Source organism: Mytilus edulis, chromosome 7 (assembly GCF_963676685.1).
Source record: "Mytilus edulis chromosome 7, xbMytEdul2.2, whole genome shotgun sequence".
NCBI classification, from domain to species: domain Eukaryota; kingdom Metazoa; phylum Mollusca; class Bivalvia; order Mytilida; family Mytilidae; genus Mytilus; species Mytilus edulis.
The window spans coordinates 62,911,307-62,937,145 of NC_092350.1; the positions used below are offsets into that span (position 1 = coordinate 62,911,307).

The 25,839-nt window shown below is 31.3% G+C and overlaps 2 protein-coding genes across 2 annotated transcripts; one reads left to right on the forward strand and one right to left on the reverse strand.

Annotated features, from left to right (window-relative positions):
* Window positions 1-1,809: 1,809 nt before the first annotated feature.
* On the forward strand, window positions 1,810-18,155 carry LOC139481962 (uncharacterized). Its single transcript, XM_071265537.1, has 9 exons — window positions 1,810-1,913; window positions 6,685-7,435; window positions 8,291-8,582; window positions 9,171-9,314; window positions 12,673-12,768; window positions 13,103-13,381; window positions 13,734-13,874; window positions 15,231-15,258; window positions 16,377-18,155. Exons 2-9 carry the CDS (start codon window positions 6,761-6,763, stop codon window positions 17,233-17,235), a joined length of 2,514 nt encoding a protein of 837 aa, XP_071121638.1. The 5' UTR covers window positions 1,810-1,913; window positions 6,685-6,760; the 3' UTR covers window positions 17,236-18,155.
* A 796-nt stretch (window positions 18,156-18,951) lies between these two features.
* Window positions 18,952-24,583, reverse strand: LOC139481963 (XK-related protein 6-like). The gene is made up of 4 exons (XM_071265538.1): window positions 24,449-24,583; window positions 22,890-23,346; window positions 22,351-22,511; window positions 18,952-20,759 (listed from the first exon to the last, which is right to left on the reverse strand). Exons 1-4 carry the CDS (start codon window positions 24,558-24,560, stop codon window positions 20,149-20,151), a joined length of 1,341 nt encoding a protein of 446 aa, XP_071121639.1. The 5' UTR covers window positions 24,561-24,583; the 3' UTR covers window positions 18,952-20,148.
* Window positions 24,584-25,839: the final 1,256 nt, after the last annotated feature.

The window sequence follows — 25,839 nt, forward strand, 5'->3', positions numbered from 1 at the left end:
ACAAGAAGAGTGGCACCTTAAACGAAAGGTACTCTCTCAATAGAGGCTACCTTAAAAACAGGAGGCCATCCTCCATTTACAAAGAATACTTAGTCACACTTTAAACAAAAACGAAATTATAGTTCAACCAAACTTCAAACAAGATAATTACCATACTTCTAGTATTTCACAATAGTCGTTAGTAAACTTACATATGTGTCTGTTCTATGTACTATGTAGGTTTTTGTAATCTTACCAGCAGTAGTAATCACGTTACGTTAGATATTTTTATTGAAAACATTATTTTGAATATTTATAATGAATACAAAATATCAAATATGCATACACATATCGTATCAGCTGTGACAACTAAATACAGTCATATTTTCAAGAAATAAGACAGTTTCTGACTAAATTATCTCCTTTCTTGGTAGTGTTTGTAACTAGAAAATACCATATATGCGATGGATGTAAATGTTTTGAAAAAGTCATTTTATGGAAGCGTGTATAATAATAAAGTGATGGATATGCACTGAATGACCATAAACGTTATGACAGGTAGCAACTGATTTGCTTCAAAATATTAAAAAACGTAATGCATTAATCATGTTATTAGTTTAAAAAAAAATAATTAAAAAAAATAATATCATTTATCAATCTATAAATATTTTCCCTATACAAAGGAGAAGAGTTACTCAGAAGACTTGTTTGCAGTATTTTTACCCCTTACACTGTAATATATCTCGAAGTTTACTTTGTATGCTTTTTACACAATACAATTAATGTGCATTTCACAGTAATTATATTAGATATAGGAAGATGTGGTGTGAGTGCCAATGAGACAACTCTCCATACAAATAACAATTTTAAAAGTAAACCATTATAGGTTAAAGTACGGCCTTCAACACGGAGCCTTAGCTCACACCGAACAACAAGCTATAAAGGGCCCCAAAATTACTAGTGTAAAACCATTCAAACGGGAAAACCAACGGTCTAATCTATATAAACAAAACGAGAAACGAGAAACACGTATATATTACATAAACAAACGACAACTACCGCTGTACATCAGATTCCTGACTTAGGACAGGTGCAAACATTTGCAGCGGGATTAAACGTTTAAATGGATCCAAACCTTCTCCCTTTTTCTGAAACAGTAGCATAACATCACAACAAAGAAAAACATACGATAAAATATCAATTGGCAGACTTAACTCAATCAAAAAACGTATGATTAAACAATGAACGAATAAATTTGATCTGCGATATCTGAATACAAATGCACAGTTAATTAAATATTAGAGACAAACATTCATGACCAAAAAGCTAACAAACAAATTCAAAAACAGGACATGACTGAGAAATATTTAACCAATCAATGTTCACTTTTTTTTTATAATCTTGAAGTTTATACAAATGTTGTAAGAATAAGTGAAAAATTGAAGATATTACAAATAATCAAAGCTGGTGTACAGACAAGATCCATATAAATAAAAATAACAAAAAAGCATTATAAACAGTATCAACAAGTCGAATTAACAAGAAAATATATTAGTCAGGGAAGAAATAATTGTAATCAGCCTTGTAAGTATATTTTTTCAAATAATACTATCAGTACTTGACTTTAGCATTTACATATCTTACAAATTACATAAACATGATGATGCTTTTTTATTTGTATTTAAATTGAGTCAAGAAATATAAATATAGTGATCTACTGTAGCTAGATATATTTCATGTAACGTGTTAAAGTCAGTTAGAAAAGAAGACAAAGATAAAAAGTGAAAACAAACTGAATGGGCTTTCCTAGTTGAAACACATTTTGGACACGTGACGCATTTAAACCCATTAACACAATAAAGGCGTCTGTCAAAACATAAATATTGACAACCGCTATTGAAAAGAGACTGGAAATCTGACTTATTTCAAACATGGTATGTACTGTATACTTTTTTAAGTTCCGTCTTTTCGGCAGTGGCGTTATTATGCACGAAAATGGGAAAATAGGCAAATCAGTTTAATACTTACATCCGTTTATCTTTATTTATATATACTTTTCAAACTTCCTGGTAGGTTCGTAATTTTTTGGATATCAACGCTATTTATATATATATATATATATTTACTTATAAATGAGTTTTTAGTATAACAATAAGAAACTGTGGTAGGATTGCTAACGGTACAACTTTCCAAATCAGACCAAATGATGGGTCTTTTTTGTTCTTTACTTGCTATCATAATGTCAATCCACTCATCGGGAATTGTTTAAAAACTGGTTATTTAGCAATATGCCAATTCTGAAAAATGCACATACAATGGAATGATTTAAAGGGTTAAACTAGGGTCATTAACCATTCTCTTAAAGTTTCTAGCCTTATTACTGATAATAAAACATTTGTTAATGTACGGTGCAAAAATGCCAGAGCATTCCTGGTTTTTCGTGGGGCTTCAGTTTAAATTGATATCATTTTACTTTTTCATACAAAGTGTCCACGTCAGAAAAATGGAATAATTTGAATTAATACGCAATGAAGACTATATCTGAATGAATACTTGAACAAGTTTGTCAGTTAAATCTTCATATATTTTTAAAATAAAATTTGCCACAAATATGGATAAATATCTATACTTCAGTAACATGTAATCGAATGATATAATCATGTTGATAAAATATACTCAACATACTCGATAATTGTAAATGATGAACTGTTCACTGTGTTTTCGTATTGTCAATTAAATTAAGATAAGATCAGATATCTACTTGTCATCTTCAGAATAGCATGTAGAACATATTTGATATAAAACAAAAATGTCCTTGTTGCATATTTTTATCCCAAACTAGGCCAGGAATTTATGTTGAACAATGGTGTTACTTCCTTATGGAAATTTGTCAATTTATCAATTGTTTGTTGTACCTGGTGTAATGTTTGAAAATCTTCCTGATTTGAGAGAATTACTGCAATGAGTAAAAATGCATAAACTCATATTGCGTGTTCACTATGCATTTTGTCTCGATTCATCGGCACAAAAGATTATACACCCAAGTGTATAGCAAATGGGTTGTTGTGAATAAGAGGAGGAGGGCATAACTATAGTTATATTCTTTTTGAAATGTAACGTTCCATATAAAATAAAACATACATGATATCAATCTCAGACTCAAGTTATCGCTTTGTTGAAGACCAAATGTTGGCCTTGACGGTTTTCTGCTCTTTGGTCTAGTTGTTGTCTCTTCGACATTCTCAATTTAATTTTTAAAGACAATTTAATTAGATTTTCGGGGTTAATTGGGGAAATATTAGTGAGAATTTGTTTGTGACCAGAGTAGTAAACCAATGATATATTTGCATGCACACTAAGCACGAACACTCGACCGTTTCTTGTTTGAGCACTAGCTGTTTGCTATTTCGGAAAGTATGACCTACATCTTTTGGTATTTTAGGGGTCTATGTTACGTCATCTTTGGGTATTTTGTTTTGTTTCGAAGTAAATAATATGTCTTTTCTTTTTTTTTTCTATTTGGATTGATGTTGTTTGTATATATTCAACTTACGATTTTGATTTCAACTTAGTAGTTATTTCATATTTCATCTTTATTGCAGACAAACGTACCAGGGGCCGCCTCATATTCGCAGTTAGGTCAAAAGTCGTTGCTCCATTTTGACGGCATCTTCGTCACTTTGAGAGAAATTACAGTTGTTACTTTTCTTGTTTTTGTGTTTTGCTGTGCATGTAATGATCTAGTGTCATGTATTGATACCCCATATACTTTCTTTTCTCTTCTATTATTGATTAACTACGACGATAATTACACTACACACATGTACTATTACAGTTAATATACATTTAGTCGTATGCACAAATTGCAACTTCTCAAAGTACTAAAAAAAAACAAAAAAAAACAGGCCACTCCATAAAATGAAAATTCAAATTTCCTTCTTTTCCCTTAAGATATTACTTTTGAAAGCAGAATTCCAATTTATATCGGCTAACTATAGATAAATTTAGAAAATATTATAATTTGAAATATTGATCTTTTGAAGATTGTATTTTTTCCTGTCTGTTAAGTTTTGACCAACTGGATTGTAATTTGAGGCAGTTCAACATCATTGATTATAAAAAGGAGAACAATGTAAAATATAACATTTATTTTAGTTATGTCAGATTTTCTACAAAGTTTCCTTATCCATGACTAATATTAATAGGCAACAACACAATTGTTCCAACTTGTTTGACTTTGCATGACCTATATCTTTATTGTTTTTAAATATTTATAGTACTGTAGTATATATAAAAGTGAAACTTAAATCTGTTTGAAAGGAAACTGGGATGCATCCAAGGTACTGAAAAGAAACTAATTGCCGAAATGCACTTCACTTTATTTGTATTAGAACAAGCACCGATAATGCTATTGTAAGTATCAAAACTTCTCATTGAAATACTTTTCCGATTCGTACATTCACAAAAGAAAATATTTATTATTCAATCAATAACTTTTCTCTGTCTTTTTGTCTTTATTTATCTTGAACATGACAATTATTTTCAATTCTTTTAATATGTTTGTGATTTTGCCTTTTGATAAGGAACTTTATGTTTTGAACTTTCCTTGGAGTTCAGTATTTTTGATATTGTATTTTTAAGGTACTTCCACAACGATACTCTATTTTTTTAATTGTTCTTTTAAATAGTGAATCAAACTTATTCATTTCTTTTAGCATGACAGTTTGTTCATAATGGTGGCGTTATATCTTATACTGATCAGATATCAAATTAAAATTGTTGTACATGTCTTATAGAAGGAACTCCCTACTAAATTGTATTCGAAATAGAGAATCAATGGTCCGGGTCGTCAAAGCCTTTTGTTAAGATCCATTTAATGCACATATCAAATATCTTATTTATGTCAATGACCATAAACTTAAAGGTATAGTAAAGGAAAGAACAATTTACAACGAGTGAAACATATCAAGGTTGAAATATAGCATAGGTGGAATTTACCTAGTAGACTTTTATTAATATACTAAAATTTTGTTCAATCTATATAAAAAGTAAAGTACGTACTTGTATTACTCATGAAACTTCTCAAATGAATATACGTATACACGTTTCTGGTGAATGAAAGCTATAAAGTAAACAAGCTTGATTTGTAGTTAGAGGTTGATATATTCAATAAACACATGCTGTATGTAGTGGTTTTGACGAAGGGTAACACCATATTTATATAAATATATATATATATCTTTGATGAAATCATGTTTACAGCTATAATTATTTATTAACATTAGATAACAACATGAACAGATTATTAAGAAAAAAAAAATCAGAGACAGAATCAGAATCAGAATGTTAGTAATCAGATCCGATAATTTTAGAATGTTCAGAACGTGTTGCGACATGATTCCTATTTTTCAAAATATTAAAACATGATTTAAACAAATTTAAACAAAATTTTGTTATTCCGTTTCACATAATTACGGAAGATTTATATACCTGCAAAATTCACGTTTAGAATTGAATTACTATATAATGATAGGGTTATTTTTTGTAGTTTGTCTTGTGTGTTATATTACAGTTGTTGTCAGGTATAATGTGCATACAATATTCAGGTTACCCTAACGATTTTCTGAACAGAGTATTATTTTTCGATGATGTTTATATTTCTTGTTGTCAGTGAAATTGAAATATCAAACATACCCTCACTGTGTCTGTGATATAGAAGAATTGTCCAAGGGGTGTACTTGATAAAGCAGAGCCTTGTGTTAAGGTCAAGTAAAAGTAAGCGGGCTATGTCGCATATTTTGCAAAAATTTTGCATGCAACCTTGGCTCGTTGAACTACAATTGCAAATAGAAAAAAATAATGCATTTATCTCTTTTATTATCTGAAATATTACAGATTGATTTATTTCAATATTGGCAAATATTTGTATGAAAGGCACATACAATCGGCAAAAAACCTTCCAAAACTTGTCTTAAAATCGTCAAATCATTTATTCAATTCCAAAGCTTTTTCTTAAAAAAAAACTGTATGTTGTTGATTCATAAATTTCTGTTTCCCATACACATATTCGCCAATATTAAAAGAAAGCAATCTGTAATATTTCAGATAATAAAAGAGATAACTGCATTATTTTTTCTACTTGCAGTCTATTTTTAATTCAACGAGCAAAGGTTGCATGCAAAATGTTAACAAAATCTGTGACATAGCCCATTTACTGTTACTTGACTTTAAGTGTAATGTTTGCTTCGATTGTTATGTATGTTCAATATCTCTCAGACGAATTAATCAACATTTGAGAAGAGTTGCACGGTTGGGTCCTATATACATGGGTAATTTGTTTTGAATAAACGACCACTGCTCAATGTCAATTAAGTTTAAAATATCAAGCATACTGAAGTTCGATTTGTCCTCCGAAAACAAGATATAATTATAATGAATAAAACGTTTACAATAATACAAAATCATGCTCTAGTGGTAAGGTTGTAACAATAACATTTGATAAGCTATCGAACAGGAAAATACTACTAGTATTCACATATCTCGTAAATAAAATAAATGTATTGCAATCATAGGGCCACATTACATTCTAAATGAATTGACAAATTTAATAGATAATTGTTTTTTAAATATTTTTATTGATTTATTAGCATAAACAATAATGATCTGTACTAGTTTTTGGATGCAAAATACGTTACTCTTTTTTAGATAAACAGTAACAACGACTTTGATTAATGGTATAACTGTATAACGAAGAAAGAAACGTTGAATTTAAACTTCACCAATGACATCTGTTCAGGAAAGAAAATATTTACGTCTTATTAAGTTTTCGTATGACTTATCGCTTAATGTTACACGAGCATTTATAAAATCGAGTATTATTTGTAATTATGACAATTCTTTGTCTAATTTCCTTACATCGAATAGGCATACATTATATCATTTATGGATACATTCTACTAGATGCTGTGAATGCAACGCTGTTCCAACGAGATCTTACAGGGAGCTGAATCAAGAACAAATCAATAAATGCTACAATTTGAATGGACCGACAACGTCGGGTCATTTTTTACGTAGTCAGAGTAATATAAAACAACACTGCATATGTAAGGTAACACCAAAGTTACATTGTTCGCTAAAAGATCTTGATTTTACTATTCTCCATACTATGTTTAGACATTCTGTTACTCTTTCGACAAGTGTTGAAAACTGGCTTACAGTTATCCAAAACGTACGAAATAAACTTGCACATGTGCACAGTACAAGCAATTTTGACACTGGCAGATTAGAAAAATGGTGGATAAAACTAGAGGGGTCTGTGATATGTTTAGCCGGAGAAATACCACTTGAGTACTATTTGGATGCTATCCAAGGACAAATAAGCCTTCTGAAGAATGCAGATTTTGATATTGTAGAGAAAAATGAAATTTTAGACTTAATAAAACAGGTTAAGTCAGCGGCAAGTAGTTTTACTTATTTTGAACCATTTGTTTTATCGCAATAGAAAATATATCAATAGTATCTTAATGTTTTGTCATAAAAACTAAGATGTTTTTGGATAATAAAGAGTATTTCTGTTTTGTTTTTCTTCGTTTTGTTTGCATGTTGGTTGTTCTCCTCACTGACTACTAACATTTTAAATGGTGTTTTCCAATAGAAAAATATGTAGGAAAAATGTTTTATTGCAGCATTACTGTAATTCTCCTAAAAAATCATTTATCGTATTTGATCAATAGTCCTACGTCACTTCTGGTTTTCGATTATCAACATTTTTACCTGTTACGTCTGTTTGTTTTGTGCACACAATGTTGTAAATATGATGAAATTTGATGCTACTGTCATACAAGTGAAAGGTTTAGATAGCTATAAAACCATGTTTAATCCATAATTTTCTACATAAGAAAATGACTGTACCATGTCTGGAATATGACAGCTGTTATCCTTTCGTGTGAGGTGTTTGAGATTTGAATTTGCCTATATGATTAGGGACTTTTCGTTTTGAATTTTCTTCGGAGTTCAGTATTTTGGGAATTTTACTTTTTATATAAAAGACATTCTAAACCACAGATCTTATGAAATGTAAAGACAACCAAGGGGCTGGGATGAAAAAGAAAATAATGATTGTATGGCATTGCTAGAAGTGCATCAATTGATCAATTTTATATATTTGTTAATGATTTTTTTTGAAAATTGTATAGCTTTTTGTTTTCCTTGTATTTTATAATGTGTTATATATTACAAAAAAATGTATTTAAAGTTATTAATAAATTCATTTTTGTTCTTCTTTTTATTTTTTCCATGGACTTTTTTTTAGACTGACACAAAATTAGACGACATTTTACGAAGCCAAACTGAACTTGCAGATCAACTGGCTGAAATTGTTGATGAAGCAAAGCACGACATTGTGTGTAAACAGAGGACAGAATCAGTGTTGTTGCAGGACAAACTATTGGATGTATATGTAAGTTCTTGTGCAGACACAAAACTTCAAATTAGATCATTAGGAGAACTACAAAGATCACAAATTGAGGATATTAAACACTTTCAAGAGGAAACATCTGAACATCTGAAGAAAGCAATGCTTGATGCAGTGGACAAAGGAATAGGTAATATGCCACATCATGTATATGGTGTCTAAAATACTGTTAAAAAATCAACATGATCAACAACTCGAAAGATTTCTTTAAAATTTGTAATTTAGAAAACTGTTCACTGATTCTAAAGTTCATATTTCCATGCAGATACAATGTACGAACTGAATTCGTTGATAAATTTTTTTCCCGAATTATTAATAACGCCATTATCGTACTTCGATACATTTGGTGGAAGTTTTGTAGTGGCTTCTATTGAAGTTTGTCTGTCCTTGACTTAATTTTCGATAGGAACACTCATACCAATAACATTAATATAATTATGAAAGGTAAAACACAAAAATACTGAACTCCGAGGAATATTCAAACCTTTAAGTCCATAATCAAACATTTGTTTTTGTCAAAAGGCAAAACCAAAAGCTCAACATAATTGAAAATGAATGTTTTCCCAGTATTGATAACGTTGTAGATTTCGTTATTTCTCGTGTGTTTCTAATTATGTTTTGCCTTTTTTTTTATTGTTTTGAATAGGAAAGGCGGTAAAATTTCTATATTAAAGAATGAATAATGAATTAACAAATATTATATTTTTCTCTTTTCTAGAAAGATTTATCAAACGTATTGGAAACTTGATATTCTTGATAACTTGTGATAAAACTAAAGAACTACATAAAGACGACAACCACGTCTGTACGGAACCTGACCAGCACAGGAAATCAGAGGTAGCATCATCAATAAACATACCAGGTTTGCTTTGATTTGCTTTTGTATTTATTAACGTTTTTGAATTTGATAAACGTAATTCATGTATTACTAGTCAAGTATTAAGGGCATACGATACAGTAGAGATCCCTCGTTGATTTTTTCTTAAAATTTTGATAGAAGGTCAATTTCAATGTGTACTTTTCAAATATGCAAAGAAAAAAGTACCTTCATGACTTACTTTACCTTCATGACTTACTTTTTGAGATAATTTGGTTCGAAATTTGCATATTTGGAAGAAAATCTCTGAAATTTCATAAATTAGGACTTTTAAAGAAAGTAACAATACTTTTGAACGAAAAGTCATAACTTAACTGATTTTTTTGTAAATTATACCCTTGATCCATGGCATCAACATGCTGAAACAAGTTTAAGGTTAAATCAAATCATCATGTTCCGGATTTAGATTGCTATATCCGAAATAGGGAATTTGACTAAATTTTTGCGTCTTTTCGGAAGTGCAGAAAAAATGTGATCGTTGATTTTTTCCTGAAATTTTGGCGGAGTGTTCTTGAAACAGTACTTGATTGATTGCAAAAGAAAAAAATTGGGTCCATGTGCTTGTTTTTTCAATAAAAGCCATATACCTTATTTTTTTACGACGTTTGTCAGTATGGCGCTAAATTACCTTAAATTAAGTTTTAATCGCAACTTCGTGGTGTAATCATTCCCGCCGTACACGAGTTCGCTGTCAAGTATATGCAGGTGTTTTTCAAAGCGTTGATACTTTTTTTTTAAAAATTTATAAGATGGTTATCATAAAATGGAAAAACATTTGTGTTAAACATTTACGAAACGAAATTCGGACAGAACCTTTTCATGATAAAAAAAAAGACTATAAAAAAGGATTCTAGCAGATTGCTTTGTCAGATGTACGACAAAAGAGAAAATCTGATAGAAGTATAAACTTTTAAGGTGCATCTCCGTCCGACATTAGTTCTAAATTGCTTCATGTATACTGTAAGAGGAATCAGACAACATTATTGACATGACAAAATGTGAACCATCTATAAATTAAGTGAGGCGATACCATAAATTGACAGCAGTATAACCTTCAACAATGACAAAACCGATACCGTATCGTCAACTTTAAAAGGTCCCGACGTACTTTGATTTTTTTTTTACATTCAAAAGATAATCATCTTTCAAATTTAAATTATAAGCAGTACTTCTTGTTTTATAATAAGAGCTGTTTCGTGCAATTTAACTCATGCCATTATTGCCTCAATCGACCGAAAATGAAGTTGTAACATAATATTTCATAGGAAGTACAGCAGCCGGTATAAGAGAATAATATTGAACGATGTCTTTATCAATAGATAAGTTACATAACCTTTTTTGCGGCGTATACTCATGAATACTGGCGTACTTGTTTGTCTAGAAGTAGAGCTATATTGAAAATACATTGTTCGTCTGTCCGATCGTCTAACTATACGACTAGTTTTAACGTGTGTACACTTTCTGATTTGTCTGTCTGCAATTAGTGTACATTTGCCAACACTTCAATGTTTATCTCTCAATACATTGACGTACAATAGGGACATGCTAATACAAATAAGAAGACGTGGTATGATTACCAATGAGGCAAATCTCAATCAGAGACCAAATGGCTTAACGACTATAGGACATCGGACGGCCTTCAACAATGCGTAAAACCCATACCGCATAGTAAGCTATAAAAGCGGCCCCTACATGACAAATGCAAAACAACTCAAACGGGAAACTTAGGGCCTGATTTAAGTACAAAACATTGAACAAAATACAAATATGATGAACAATACCAAAAGACACCATTTTAAAATTACAAGCCCTTTTAACAGCATGTGTACGGGCGTTTTCTTGTTTTGGTCTATTACATGCAGTTTCATATACAAAAAGAATACAACCAATTAAACAAACTAACGTGTGACAATTCTGCATCTATTGGTAATATTTTGCTTAAATTCAAACCAAAAACGACACCAATATATTTTATTGAAATCTTTTTAACGGACTTTTATTGACAGTTTTTGTACATACACATACACTATTATATGTTTTTAAAATATCAATTAAAATCGGCAAGTCCAGAACAGGATGAGACACTCTCTTTATTTATTATTTTATTTACGAATAGGGGTGTTATACGACCTTGTCCACCAATGAGGGTCTCGCAAATGAAGTCGGTTTTGTTATTTCATTGATAGTCTGTTAAATTTGGCCTTACAATGACAATTCTCCGTAAAATTTGGAGGCTGCCAAATGCTTAACAAGAAAAAAAAATAACTATTTTGATTCTGATGTTTTTCAATTCAAGATATTATTATTTACTTCGAATCCATTATCAATAAATGAAAATAACTGTTCTTTTCATGAAAAATATTGCACAGCTGTACAACACGCCGTAGTAATGACTTTTGTGTATGGATTTCAACACCAAAACTGATTCGGCCACCCTACGCGATATATATTTTGTTCATTTTTTCTCATTAATCACGGGTTCATACGTTTTCTCATTTCTTTAACATTTGGATGTCATAAATGTGCAATTAAATATTTGCCGCTGGACGTTAACCAGCTACCAATACTCATAATTAGCTATTGCAGGTCGTTTTGTTCCGAATTGTGTTATTGATAAAATGTTTTTCAGCATGTTACAGTTTAAGCAACGAATAGTAAGATAGACCCCAATTCCTTGCAATTGTTTTTTCTCTATGTTGAGCAGATTCCGCTGGGCCGTGCAGTTTTGACAGATATTCAGTACCAGACTAAAAAGCTCCACAATTCTTCTTCTGTCTTTCCATGTTATACTGTCAATACTCTCTTCTGTGTCTATCAATAATTCTTCAACTTCGTTATGCAAAAAGTTGTATTTGATTTATTTTTGTTCATCTCAAGTATTTCCTTTAATCTCACTGCTTTTCGGCGGATTTCTCCGTCTTTTAGAAATGGCCACTTTTTTAGCAGGTACTTTTTTTAAATTCGCGCAACCGAAATTAATGACGTCAGTGAATATTCCGCGAAATATGAAATCTTTTAAAGCGACGTCGCGAAATATTAACGTTCTTATTAGTAACATCGCGAAATTACAACGTTCTGGTTACCAACGTCGCGAAAACAACACGAACAGTTTTGAAAACGTTATTATCTGCCCCTGCTACTGTATCGTATTCCCTTATAAAGTCATGAATTTCGAATCCACAATTTACTTAAAACTGAAACTATGACAGAAAATGCTTATCGCTTAGTGACGGATCTTCTCACAATTTAATTTCCACTTTATCCTTTTTTTTTATCAATTATTGAGAGCATATATAAAGAATGAGAAGCTGTCAGATGTTAACCTCAATTTTTGTTTTAACAGAAACAAAAGAAACTCAGTCAGAGGCAACATGCGGAGGAGCTGTGATAGATACAGAACACAACGAATGCTGTATCCCTGTAACAGAAAACAAAAATGGTATTGTAGTGTGCCCTTTTAAACTTAATCAATGCACTTAACATATTTGTATGTGTACATATCGATAATAATACACTATGATGCTAGCAACATGAAGGTCTTTGAAATTGTATAAGACTGACAAATGCCACGTTGGAATTAGGAGTCTTCTGTGAAAACACATTATAATAAAAGAAAATATTTGAATATCATACGGAATTCTAAATTTTATATGGTTGTATTTTTCCCGGTGCTGAGGCTTGATTTTCTGAATAACTTTTAACTTGTCAACACTCAAGCATAATTCTTTCTTTTACATATATGAAAGAAACTTGTTATTATCTTTTCATTGCAGTTTGTAAGGTTGAATGGAAAATTGTTACCCCAGGAAGCTGGGACGTAGAAAGGATTTCACGTTCATTAAATAAAGTTGCTGCACTTTTGGAAGAGGTTTTTCAGATTGAATTCGTTATGTTAGGATCGTTAATCATCAAAACTAGTGTTCCTTTGAAAATTATACAGAACACGGAATCGTTTGCTGAAGCTGTTGAGTCTTTTCTGAGGAATATATGGAGGGAATCAAAAATTGATACAAGTGAATATCATGTTATCCCAGTGTATTTAACTTTTAATGGTAAGATACTTGTATATTTTCTTCTAAAATATTGTCTAGTGTGGTTGTTCACCTTTATGTTATACCACTTCTGAAACGTTTATAATTGCCCAAATGAGCATCCAGTGCTGTACAATTGTCACCTGTAATGTATTTATCAAATTATATATCTAGTTATTATTAACAAATATCGCCAAAACAACTTTTTAGGTACCATTCTTTGAATCTATAAATTAATTTGAATGATGTATAGTGTACCAAAACCAATAACGAAAACAAGTAAAACATTGTTGATATATATCAATTTTTGACATTCAGTGAATGTTTCAATATTTTTTGTTGTTTTATTATTTATTTTCTATATTTGTGGCAGCGAGCGATAAAACATCAATTAGCACATCAATACAGACAGAACAAAGCGAATGTGAAAATTGCGTAAAGCTGAAGACAGAAAACAATATTTTGACAGAACTGGTTGATGATTGGTATAAAACAATTACTGAACTTTCTGGAGGTATTAATAATAGTCATACTTTGATTTGATATCATTCCTTTGAAACAATTTAATGTATGTTTTACTCTAAAAATGTAAAACAGTAATTATCATATAATGTCTTTACATATATTTGGAATTTACGCACGAGCAAGATTGAGATTTGAGCTCACGAACTATTAGCCTGCTCAAAGTTGCCTACCACAAGTCAGTCTTGCAATAAGACGATTGGACAACATTATAAAGCGTTAGACGTATGACCGCAATGGTAGTAGTAGTGTAAGATTGAAGTGATATGCTGTAATTGGATGTACATGTGCACATTGCCTGAGTCTGTCTAGAACGTTAACCCCGTTCACACAAATATCCATTTCGAACTCATAACGTCCTAAGTGCATCCCAAAGCCTTTACAATACGGGAAACAAAGAGATTCAAGTGCTGAGGTTAAGATAATTCCTTCTCAAACGTAATGAACTTCTCAAGAGTTTGTTGACCGTAATGGAATATCCGTACCTTTTACCTCAAATGAGACCTCATGATTACATTTTTGATCAGATTTTCTAACATGAACAATATAAAGGATGCCACATGAGGAGCAGGATCTGCTTGCTTCGATCACCTATAGTGTTTGGTAATGTACTTCTTTTTCTTAGTCTTAAGTTTTCTATTTTGTGTTTTGTGGACTGATGGTTTGATTGTTTTAGCCATTGTGGTGTCTTTTATAAGACATATGAGTATGAATGTCTCTTTGAAATGTCTCGCCTCTCCTTTTCAAAATTGTTTTGATGTTTTGCTTAGTATTTTGTTGTGACTGAAGATTTATTGAGTATGATATATGCAGGCTAGGGTATGAATGAACAAAGTGTTATTGTAGTTCAAGACTAAACAATTGGTCAATGCTTCATAACTCCGACAAGAATTGTTAAATATTATTAAGCTATAGAAAGGTAATAGACCTATGATGGTTTATAATCAAACACATAATGCAAAATTACTTCTAAACAGCCATAGTGGAGTTGTATTCATTTCAAGTAATATATGATATGATTCATAGCAAATGTTGATGGATGCCTGAATTTGAAATTTCAGATGAGACTACCTTTCAAATATAAATGTGTAACACATTGACGGATGTACGGAAAATTTTATATAACATATATCCAATATCTGAAAATCGAAAGTATGTGAGTACAGAACTGATCAACTAATTTGTAATGGCCATGCTCCACCCTGTCTGCTTCAATGCGATAGATCGTCATAGGCCAAGGCCGTTTTGCTTTGTCGAGTTAAAAAAAACCCAGACTGTTCAATGAATCAAAGTTCCATGATAGAAACACATAATTCCAATAAAACATTTTTTTTTAAATTTATTTTAGGAGTTACTTCCAAGCAACACGTGAACAAGTGAGTTTTTCGTTATCTATGTTCTATTATTTGTTTCTATGAAAAACACAGTGTAAAAAAACCCAAAGCTTTGGGATATTTCTAGTTTGCTTGATGTCCCAATCGATTTCATTATACCACAAATACAGTTAGTTTAATTTGGAACAATATATATGTTTTGAAACATAGGAGATGCTAAACAATATAAGCACGATGGAATACAACTTGTATTTCTTATCAGGAGTTTTTACTAATATGAGGATGCCTACAACTAATGTTGTTGTTCATGCATTTAACTATCTATATATTGCTAGGGTCGTGTTGATTAACTTTTCTGCACAGATCTACTGATAGGTGTGTGGTCTTTCCGTATTTGTCTGTAGTTAATATATTGTTGTCTCGTATTTCTTAATGGTCATTTTACTGTATCTACTTTATTTGACCTATTTCAATTTAAAATTTATAATTTAAAGTTGTTTATCTGTTAAAGAAAGAAGACCAAAATGAAAAAAAAAAAAACGATATGTGTGTAGGTCCACTGTTTTTGAAAACAGGAAGATATCGTACTATATGCCACACTTTTATCGTCTCAGTTTTAAATTGTGTGAACAGTTGTCTTACGATTACAGAATATCCTTTTTTTTTAAATGCATGAACTGTTCATGTACTTGTTATTCCTTAAAGACTAATAGATACAAATGTATAAATTCTGAAGAAAACATGTATTTGTATAGACGAATATGGTAACGTCTTAATTTTGTAAATATTTATGAGGTTCAAAAGTATTTATTTCAACATGACAAGTACACTTTAAAAATTAACAAATGCTTATAACATGTATAAGTGACAAACAGGTATTACTTGTGGGGATTTTGTGGATCCATTATTTTATTGAAAAAACAAATAGTTTCCTTTTTTGTATTTGAGGTATTTCATATAAAAGGTAATGCTTTTTATATTTCTGACCCCCCTCCCTTTAAAAACCCACACAATTAATTCATGCATTTTGTTTAATTTATATTTCATTCGGGAGTTTGACGAGATATGTGACATGGATTCAAATTTGAAACAAACACAAATATATGACGAAGTCAAATAGATTTTGAGATTATCAGCTGACTATATTTTTCTTTTTTCAGTTGTAGTGTATGTAATGTTCCCAGTAAGTCAATCGTCCAGTGTTGCTTCCGATGTAACAAACCTATGTGTAGCGATTGTTCTTTACGACACAAAAACGAAGCAATCCACGTCACAAACACTTTTATGCTTGGTGATCTGAGAATATCAGACATCAAATCATTACGCGGTGGACGATTTGTTCTTGCCGATGATTGTTTCAATTTCCTAGTAAGTTGTAATATGACTGATCAACAGGAAAAATTGCAGTTGCCTGGTCAGCCATGGTGTATCGCTGTTTTGGACGATACTTCCGTTGCCGTTACTTTGCCTTGGGAGAAACAGATTTTAATTATCCAAGTGTTACGAGACTTAACATTAACAGTTTTGTATGAAATCAGTGCATGTGAACGATATTTTGGAATAGATTTGATACAAGAAAATATGTTGGTCGTTAGTTGTGAAAGCGACGAACTGATAATTTTGGATACTTTAGGGGAAATCCAATTTTCAGTAAAAATCGATTTCATTCCTTATTACTTCTGTACAGACCGTAAACATCGTGTATTTTACACTGACAACGTTAACAACAGCGTGGTATGTATAGATACGTCAGAAAACATAATGTTTGCAATTGTTCACCCATTCATGAAAGGACCAGATGGAATAACAACTGACGACTGCGGATACTTATATGTTATATGTACACAGTCTCATAACATATTTAAAATCAAGCCTGATGACCAACATGTTAAAATTTTGTGCACTCTAGGATTGCACGATTTTGATGTATCATGTGTACCACATATATGTTATGACCCGGTAGTAAAATCTATCTTAGTGGGTATGAAAAACACTGTCGATTTTATTTGCAAGCAGTAAAGTCTTAATCTTGTTTTTGTTGACAAGACATACTTTTTAAGATATGAATTGAATGAATATAACTATCGACAGTAAGCCATTCAAAAATATTTCTGACTGTATGGTTCATTGTACATGTTGTAAGTTAATTGTAATGTTTAAGTTTCTGGAATCATTTGTCATCTAGAGCAACCAGTTTTTCGTTCGTTTTAAAAAAAACAAACACTGGAATATACTTGATTGCATTGTCTCAACGTGACTGACGATTCATTATAAAGATAGGGGAAAAGTTGTACGTCTAGTCGAACAAATTTTGTATCCTAAATATTTTAATGTATCTGGAGTCCAACTTATTGAATTACAAGTCCGATATTGTGTTAATTGATTGTTCATCAATATCACCTCAAACTATGTTGGATGCGCTCCCCATTTTTCCTATAAGTTTGAAACATATGAAATTTTGATATCTGCATTCTGTGGACAAACTGGAGCAAAGTGACAATGTTCGAATTATTTTTTCACAAAACGTTACAAATACGTGAATAATGCATGCTGACGGATAACATATACATAGATTTTAAAGTCTCAGTTTTATTTCTTTTTCACAGAATTGAAATTAACTTATGGTAGTTTCTATAATGTCATTAATGGAAATATGTGTATTAATTTCAATCAAAACATAATAATGTAGTTTATATGACGATTGAAAATCAAAGCAATGCCATAAATGTTTGATATTAAAAACCAAATTATTAAACATTTTACAAAACTCTGCCAATATCTATGCAATTGAAATTCATTGATTTACATCAATGATGTAAAATGTGATATTGCTGCAGTGTTATTCTAGTTCAAATAGGAGTCATTGTTTGAAACTGATCTTAATTTTGAACATGTCTGTACTTGTTCTTGTATCTGTATCGTTTGTATCTATTATGCTAGTATTTTGTAGTGAACAAAGATTGTTCATTAATTTTTTTTATAGAAGATGTGAAGTTTTTCTTGTCGAGTCTCAATTCTGTGGCTATTTTTTTAAAATAAAACTGAGACTTTAAAATCTTTGTATATTTTATCCGTCAGCATGCATTATTCACGTATTTGTAACGTTTTGTGAAAAAATAATTCGAACATTGTCACTTTGCTCCAGTTTGTTTACAGAATGCAGATATCAAAATGTGTTTCAAACTTATAGGAAAAATGGGGAGCGCATCCAACATAGTTTGAGGTGATATTGATGAACAATCAATTAACACAATATCGGATTTGTAATTCAATTTTTTTTTTACTAAATAAAGAGGTTGATATGTTTACCTCCTTTTACAAGGTCATAGGAAGTTAATATGATGTAAACACTGTGATAAGCAATATCTTCCTTGTTTCACACTAGATGATAATATGAGACTAATTAGTACACGTACTTGAAGTAAGGAAACATTGAGAGCGAAAAGTTTATCAGTTTTAATAAATAATATAACAACTGTAGCTTTTGTTTTGTATTTTTCAGAGAAACATATCGATATCGGACTTCCTACTTAGTCAATATTCTTCTTGTAGGTCGGTATGACTATAATGATATAATAAATAAACCAATATATATTAAAAAAACCAACAACTCAAGGAATATTTAACATGTTCCGAAATTATTTACTAAGAAGCTCATACACAACTGATAATAATCATATACGCAAACACATGGTTATAATTATGTATTTATTAATGTATAATATAACTTTAAATGTAAGCTTCTGAAATGAAACTGTATATTTTATGTTCAAAAAATTGCTTTTGCAAACCTCATTTGTCTATCTACATCGTAAAACCCATAACTGCCTGTTTCAAAAGTAAAAGTATTGCTGAAAATAACATATACATATGCATAAAGCGCACCACTGTACATTATTGATTTACATGTCTATCAATAAGTAAAATTAATACAAGATCCAACGATTGGATGCAGGAGTGGACATTGAGTGAACTTAAATCTTGTTTCTATAATTGATTTACAAAATATCTGTTTAAATCAGTGTAAGAAAACTGGTTAAGACTAAAATTGACATATTGATTTGGAAACATAACCGCATTTTCACAAATATTTTCCAACAATTAAATGAAAATCATTCGAGCACTTAATTGTGTATGATTATTTTCTAGAGAATAGTTTTACATTCGTATGCATAACATTATCGACAAACTTTGTTTCTGATTGTTGTAACATTCATAAGGAAGTTGTTCAATTAAGATTTAAGTCTTGTAAAAGCTTTTATTTTTCCTTGAGATAATCTCCTCTGAAACTGATCTTGAGCTAAATGTTGACTTTTTCTATGTTAGTTTATTTTCTGTTTTACATGAAACATAAAGTTGCATCACTCTTTTACTTCAGTTATTCATTATATCTGACATTAGATAGCAAATTGGTTAATTAATTGGATACTTAATTTTAACAACAGTTTCACCAATAAATTTTATAACTGCAAGTGATAATGAAAATATCAAGGGAACAATGAAAGCACAACAGTAAAACAATTGTACGGAACGATGAGACATAAATTGTAAAAGAGCGACAATATACATTCCCTTTCAACAAAACATAAATGACAGTACAGGGAAACACACTTGAGCAACTTGAACCACAACAAAACTTGAGATGAACAAAAGTGATTCGTAAGTGTAAGCAGTGACATATAGATTCGAGCGTCACTGATAAGTCTTTTGTAGACAAAACCCGCGTCTGTCGTATATATAAAATTTAGTCCTGGGTTCTATGATGAGTTTATTTATGTTACACAAATAATGTTTCTCAGTCAATTTAATTACGTAAAAATTCGGTCATAACTATCTTTCGCAGATGATCAAACGATTCACAGTAGTCAAGATTACGGTTACAGCAATGAAACCTTTCAGTTGCCATAATCATGCTTGACTGCAAAACATTTTCTATTCAGACGTGGCTGTTTCTTCTGGTGTATGTTGTTTTTTACGTAGCCGATAGTAAAGTAACAGACATGACGGTTGAACAATGAACCCCAAAATGACAACTGCGAATACATAAGGCACACCCCATTTATGATTTGAACACGCGCCCCCAATTTTTATCGGAAGTAAAGCCGAATCATCACTGTACCAAAGATACAACATGCACGCATTTTCAAAATAAAATAAAATATAGTAAAATGGGAAGAATATTCCCCCGCAGTGTTCTTTCTTGTGGCACCGATAAATGCGGGAAACGGAAAAACAAAATATGTTGCCAAATATTCCCAACAATATGTCCAGAACATTGTTTCCTTTACTGCAGATGTACATGAGTCCATGGAGAAGACGATAAGCTATAAAGAATAACACAAAATAGCTATATTCAGCCATAACGAGCGCAATTAAGATGATACGTGGCACAATTTCAGCTAACCGTGATATCCAGTGAATGATTTTAATCAAAATGCTATCTTCATGGTTCTGTTTCGTCTTTCGATATTGGTGTTTGAAGGCATTCAAAGACCAAGCCAATCCGAGAGAAGATGCATTTATACTCATATAACGAAGTATCTCTGCAACAAAAATAAGAATGTTACTGATGTTACTACATGTTTAAAGGTAAACACAATGTTTTGATATGCTACATGTATGTATGCATTGTGTCTGAACTTAACAGTCATTTAAAGTGTTCAGCAAAATATATGTTTCGAAAAATAATTGGATGTATTCCTATGCCACCTCAATTTGCAACAAGTAATATTGAATAGGGCATGAAGAACTGATATGTATATTCATGACTTAAAATATACACAATAATTATTAATGATATTATAATTTCTGATAACACCTTTTTCATATTATTGATGCTAACATTTTTTATCCAAAGTATTACCTTTATTCTTTTCAATTATGCATAAAAATGAAGTTCGTGTGGAGGCAATATATCACATATCACAAAACATGCCACAAGGTATTTTGAAAGCCTATATGAACCACATAAAATGCCCTAGACCACTATCTCCAATCGGTTGGAAGATAACCAGCAGATTATGTAATCATTGATCGATAAGTTCTGATACATTTGAATTAAATAGACATCAATTCATTACATTCATAATAAAATTATACGGAAATTTCAGGAATCTTCTCAAAGGCTTGTTCAATACAAAAATGTCAAATAGCGTTCACAACAACCACATCGGATTCCATAAAAAAGTGTTTGGTATTTTTAAATATGTGTATGTTAGAAATGATCTTACAAAAAATAAAAACATGAACAAAATTCAAATACTGAACATGCTGAAAGGCAAAAACAGATGCTCGTTTGGTAAATCATTCACACAAGTCATTTATTAAGGATTATGTACCCTTGTGTTGATTCAATACTAAACATATGGAAATTTTATAAAAAATCCACAGCCTTTATCCTTGTACACTCATGTTTGGCAATTCGGTGACTGATAGAGGATTATTGCATGCTGTGCTGCAATGTAGCATTGATTTCCTTTAAAAAAAAGTTTATCGATGTAGTTATTGCTTAAAACAAATATAAATATGGACCAAAGTACACCTATTAGGATACGCTCGACTTTAGTGACTCAGCACGAGGTGTTTTGGAATTTACAGGTTGCTTAGAACTTTGTGTAAACAATAAACGCTAGCACATCATAGAAAAGCAAGTGAGTAAACTATGTTTAAAATTAAATCTCTGTATTAAAGGCTGTATATTTTCTATAAAAATATTGGTTTATTTGCCACAAAGTTCTATTAAATGCAATGAAACAGTAAATAACAATGCGTTGCATCAAGTTTCCCCTTGGTATATGTACAAAATGGTATATCTGTATTATTCATTATATTTGTTGTTTTGATACTATTGCAGTTTGAAAAATTCGTACAAAAATGACAACAGAAGGGGTCATAAACCTTAAAAAAAATTCATTCAATAGAAGTACAAAACAACTTTGGGTGAAGCGATATCTACTTATCTAACGTAGAGATCTGATATTTGATGGTTCCTAATTGCTTTTGACATGTCTTTTTTTTCGATTGATACTTTCTTATTATTGCGTCGTATGTTGCCATCTTTATCTTTGCCTAGGGATAAAAGAAAACTTATTGTCTTTGCCTCCTTGATATATTTCAATTTCTACAGTAACTTACTTGTTTGGGTAGTGTCAGTGAGCGTATTCGTAATTGACAGGTATATTTGTATTGTTAGCTGTGGAGCTGACTCTACTGTAGCTTCGACGAGAGTAAGGTAAGCTAAAGTATATTCCAATTTTCTATCTGGTTGTTTCCCTTGTGCGAGTGCCTGTGCATGCCTGTAAATGTAAATATTACAATAAATAACTAGTATGAAAAGATGGACCTTTCAACATTTACGCATTGGACATGCAACATTTGTGTTTCGTATTAATATGGAACTATTCTACTACGAGTGTGTATTTATCTGTTAAAATTCATGGTTTGGAGTAAAACACCGTTGCTGGACTCAATTACACAAATTCAGTACCATTTACCAGCAGTCTATGCATAAAATAAGATTCGCTACGGTTGACAATGTTTTCTCAGAGTAACAGTCTGCTATATCATCCTCTTAGCTATGTGTTATTTATATTATGTAGAACGTGTTTGAAATACATATAATGTGTGCTTGTGTTTTGTTAAACATAAACAAATATTAGCATTAAATTACATACGTATATGTTGGCAAAAATACTGCATATATACCAAACAGGAATACTGATAGTATCTTGATTGCCACGCCACAATATCGACATTTATTGACACATATTGCACAACAATTTTCAAAATACTTAGTGACGTCATTTCCGGCAACTTGCATATAAAAATAAATCGCAATGAAGAACACTGGCAAGACAGTAAAAACAAAAACCACGGCAAAAGATGATAATTCTCCAATCTTTCCGTAATGGATGAGCAGGAACACATCAGATATAGTATCAAAGAGGTAGAGAAAATATGTTAACAAAGTTAGTGCAATATGGAGTATGGCCTTCATCAAAGAATCATGGTACTTTTCCTTGGAGAACAGTCGACAACCAGCTGCATACAAGATAATCATCAACACCATTACAAAAATCATAGAAACCATTGTTTCTACTTCTGACGATTCATTTATCGATGACGATGTGTCTGTAAATATATTTTAGTGTAAGTTCATAGTATAAAATTATAGTATATTAATCCCCTTTTAAACGGGTGTACTAATAATTTTTATAAATTCATGTTTGTAACTAAGAACCTTGCGTATTGAACACTAAACATCAACTTTAAGTACTGTATGAAAAACCCACGAGATTTAATTACGTCTATCGGTAATAAAAAGCATTTAGCTATTCAAAAGCAGTATCTCTCAATAATTGAACTACGAAGTTATTGTATCAATAAAGGAAACTTTGAAAATGAAACGCAAAAAAGTAGAATAAAATGAAGTGGACAATATGATTATGCCATTCAAAATCTGCAAACAATTATCATTGTTTGAAATAAACTTAGTTCTTTTAGAACATGTCGCAGATTGGGAATATACAGCACTTTAAAAATGAAAGGACGAATTCGGTGGTTTATATGTGAAACCCTAGGAAAGATATGTATCGTAACAGAAAAAAATAGCATTTCACGCTCTAGATGTTTAATGAAGAACAGATTATGTTTGAATGAAAAATGCCATTTTTTCATAAGGAGTGGCGGATATAAGAAGTTCACTTCTATTATAATATAAAGAGGCAGATATCATTTTTGTGTATGGGAAACCCCAGAAACTACTCTAATCAGCATGGAAATATGAGGGGTAATATGGAGTCCTGTAATGAGGATGACTAATGTTTGATTGCAATGATCTCTCAAGCGTAGGATGACTTGCGGATGGACGATGGAACGCCTCAATAAATGAATTTACAAAAAGACATTCTAATAAAAAGGTAAATCAAGAGGTCCACAGTGTTATCGTATCGTACGGACCCGTGATAATTTGATTGCAATCAATCTACTGATTAAAAAGAATTTCGGATTTGCATGTTCGCCTATTTTTTTAAAAGGTCAGTTTCCATGATTATGCATGCAGGAACCCTAGCACCCATATCAATCAAAATGTAAGATAACCATGAAGATATCTGATGATTTGATCGGTTGTCTTGATTGCAAATTGTTTCTTGTGTGGTATAGCTAGGGTCAGAATAAATAGGACTTATTACATGTATTTGATATCAACTATTAAAATGAAATATCTTCCTACCTGATGTCGTTGTTTTGTTACTCCAAAATGGTGTTGTGATGGTATTATTTATGACCGTTGGCACAGTTTTAATACAGTGCACTAGGGTCAAGCTGTCTGCGGTAAAATTCATATTGAAAATATTTTATCTCATGGTCAAAGCTGAAATTAACAAAGATATCTGTTTAAATTACATCTATTTTGAATTGTTTGCCACATCATTAAAAATAATGAGTTTGTTTTTTTCTTATTTTTCAATCAGATTTGTATAGGAATATTCATGTTTGGACAGACGGGTCGCTACGTAAAATATATGACGCTTACACCAAATTGCTGATTAAATATTTTTTATCTATACTTTTATTATTGATTTGTTACTAACCTAATTGCATATATGATTGATGATAAAGGGGACAATTATTATGGAAATCATGTACGCAATGTAGATGGGTATGTCCCCTAATTCACGTGCAAATTACAATGTAACAGCGAGCACGAGGACATGTCACCTTACATGGACACATTATTCTGACTTCGAACACAAAAGTGATGCTATCTCTTCTATATTCAGTTCAATAAGCGTTACAGCTGAGCTTACAAACTCTTTCGGACTTCGCTTGGTCATGTTGTTGATGAAATTCACGGCCATCCGCACTCGTGTTGTGCACAATACAACTTGATAATCAAGACGGTTAATCATGAGTATCACAGAGTTGATGTCATGAACATATATTTGAATGCTAAATTGGTATTCATTCCTGCTCACTGAATTCCAATTAGCTATACATTAAACAAATCTAAATTTAGTTTAGAAGAAAAGGAAGGCAAATATTACTTATTATATAAATTAAGAGTCGCATGCGTGTTTTGTAGGAAACTGACCACAGTGGCTTTGGTCTATATAATTAACCAACCTAAGTATTAATTTTGATTGTCTTGTTGCACTTTTTGTAGTTCTATAAATCATTTGAAAATTGTTGTTACGATGTTGGAATGGCATATGGCGCATACAATGTATATTATAAACAAACACATATTAATGCGTTATAAAAATGAACCCTACTTTGTATTTGACACTATGAGACGGACTAAAAATATGCTAGAAAAACACGTATAACCCTACAAGGAACCTGATATGACTTTGAGACAACCAGTTGTTGCTCTTACTCCTAAGAGAGCTGCGTGGCGAAGAAGTAACAACTACCAATAGAACCTTTATCGCCAACCATGCACCCTGTTTAAACGACATTTCGCGGCGGTTTTGAACTTATTTTTAATATACTCACCAAAAAAGTAAACTTCAGTTAAATAGATGTGTTTTATCTTTGCTAATTAACAACTGGACCTTCACATGCAAACGATTTATAATACTGGGTTAGATATCATATTAAGCTATTTATAGGCCAACTAGT

What these genes read in the sequence shown, in the direction of transcription:
- LOC139481962 (XM_071265537.1), top strand. Translation starts at nt 6,761, where the DNA reads ATGACATCTGTTCAGGAAAGAAAATATTTACGTCTTATTAAGTTTTCG. An exon ending in AGTGTATTTAACTTTTAATG is followed by an intron (nt 13,382 to 13,733) that starts GTAAGATACTTG and finishes TATTTGTGGCAG; the next exon opens with CGAGCGATAAAACATCAATT. An exon ending in AATTACTGAACTTTCTGGAG is followed by an intron (nt 13,875 to 15,230) that starts GTATTAATAATA and finishes AATTTATTTTAG; the next exon opens with GAGTTACTTCCAAGCAACAC.
- LOC139481963 (XM_071265538.1), bottom strand. Translation starts at nt 24,560, where the DNA reads ATGAATTTTACCGCAGACAGCTTGACCCTAGTGCACTGTATTAAAACT. An exon ending in TAACAAAACAACGACATCAG is followed by an intron (nt 23,347 to 24,448) that starts GTAGGAAGATAT and finishes ATATATTTACAG; the next exon opens with ACACATCGTCATCGATAAAT. An exon ending in CACTGACACTACCCAAACAA is followed by an intron (nt 20,760 to 22,350) that starts GTAAGTTACTGT and finishes TTTTTGTTGCAG; the next exon opens with AGATACTTCGTTATATGAGT.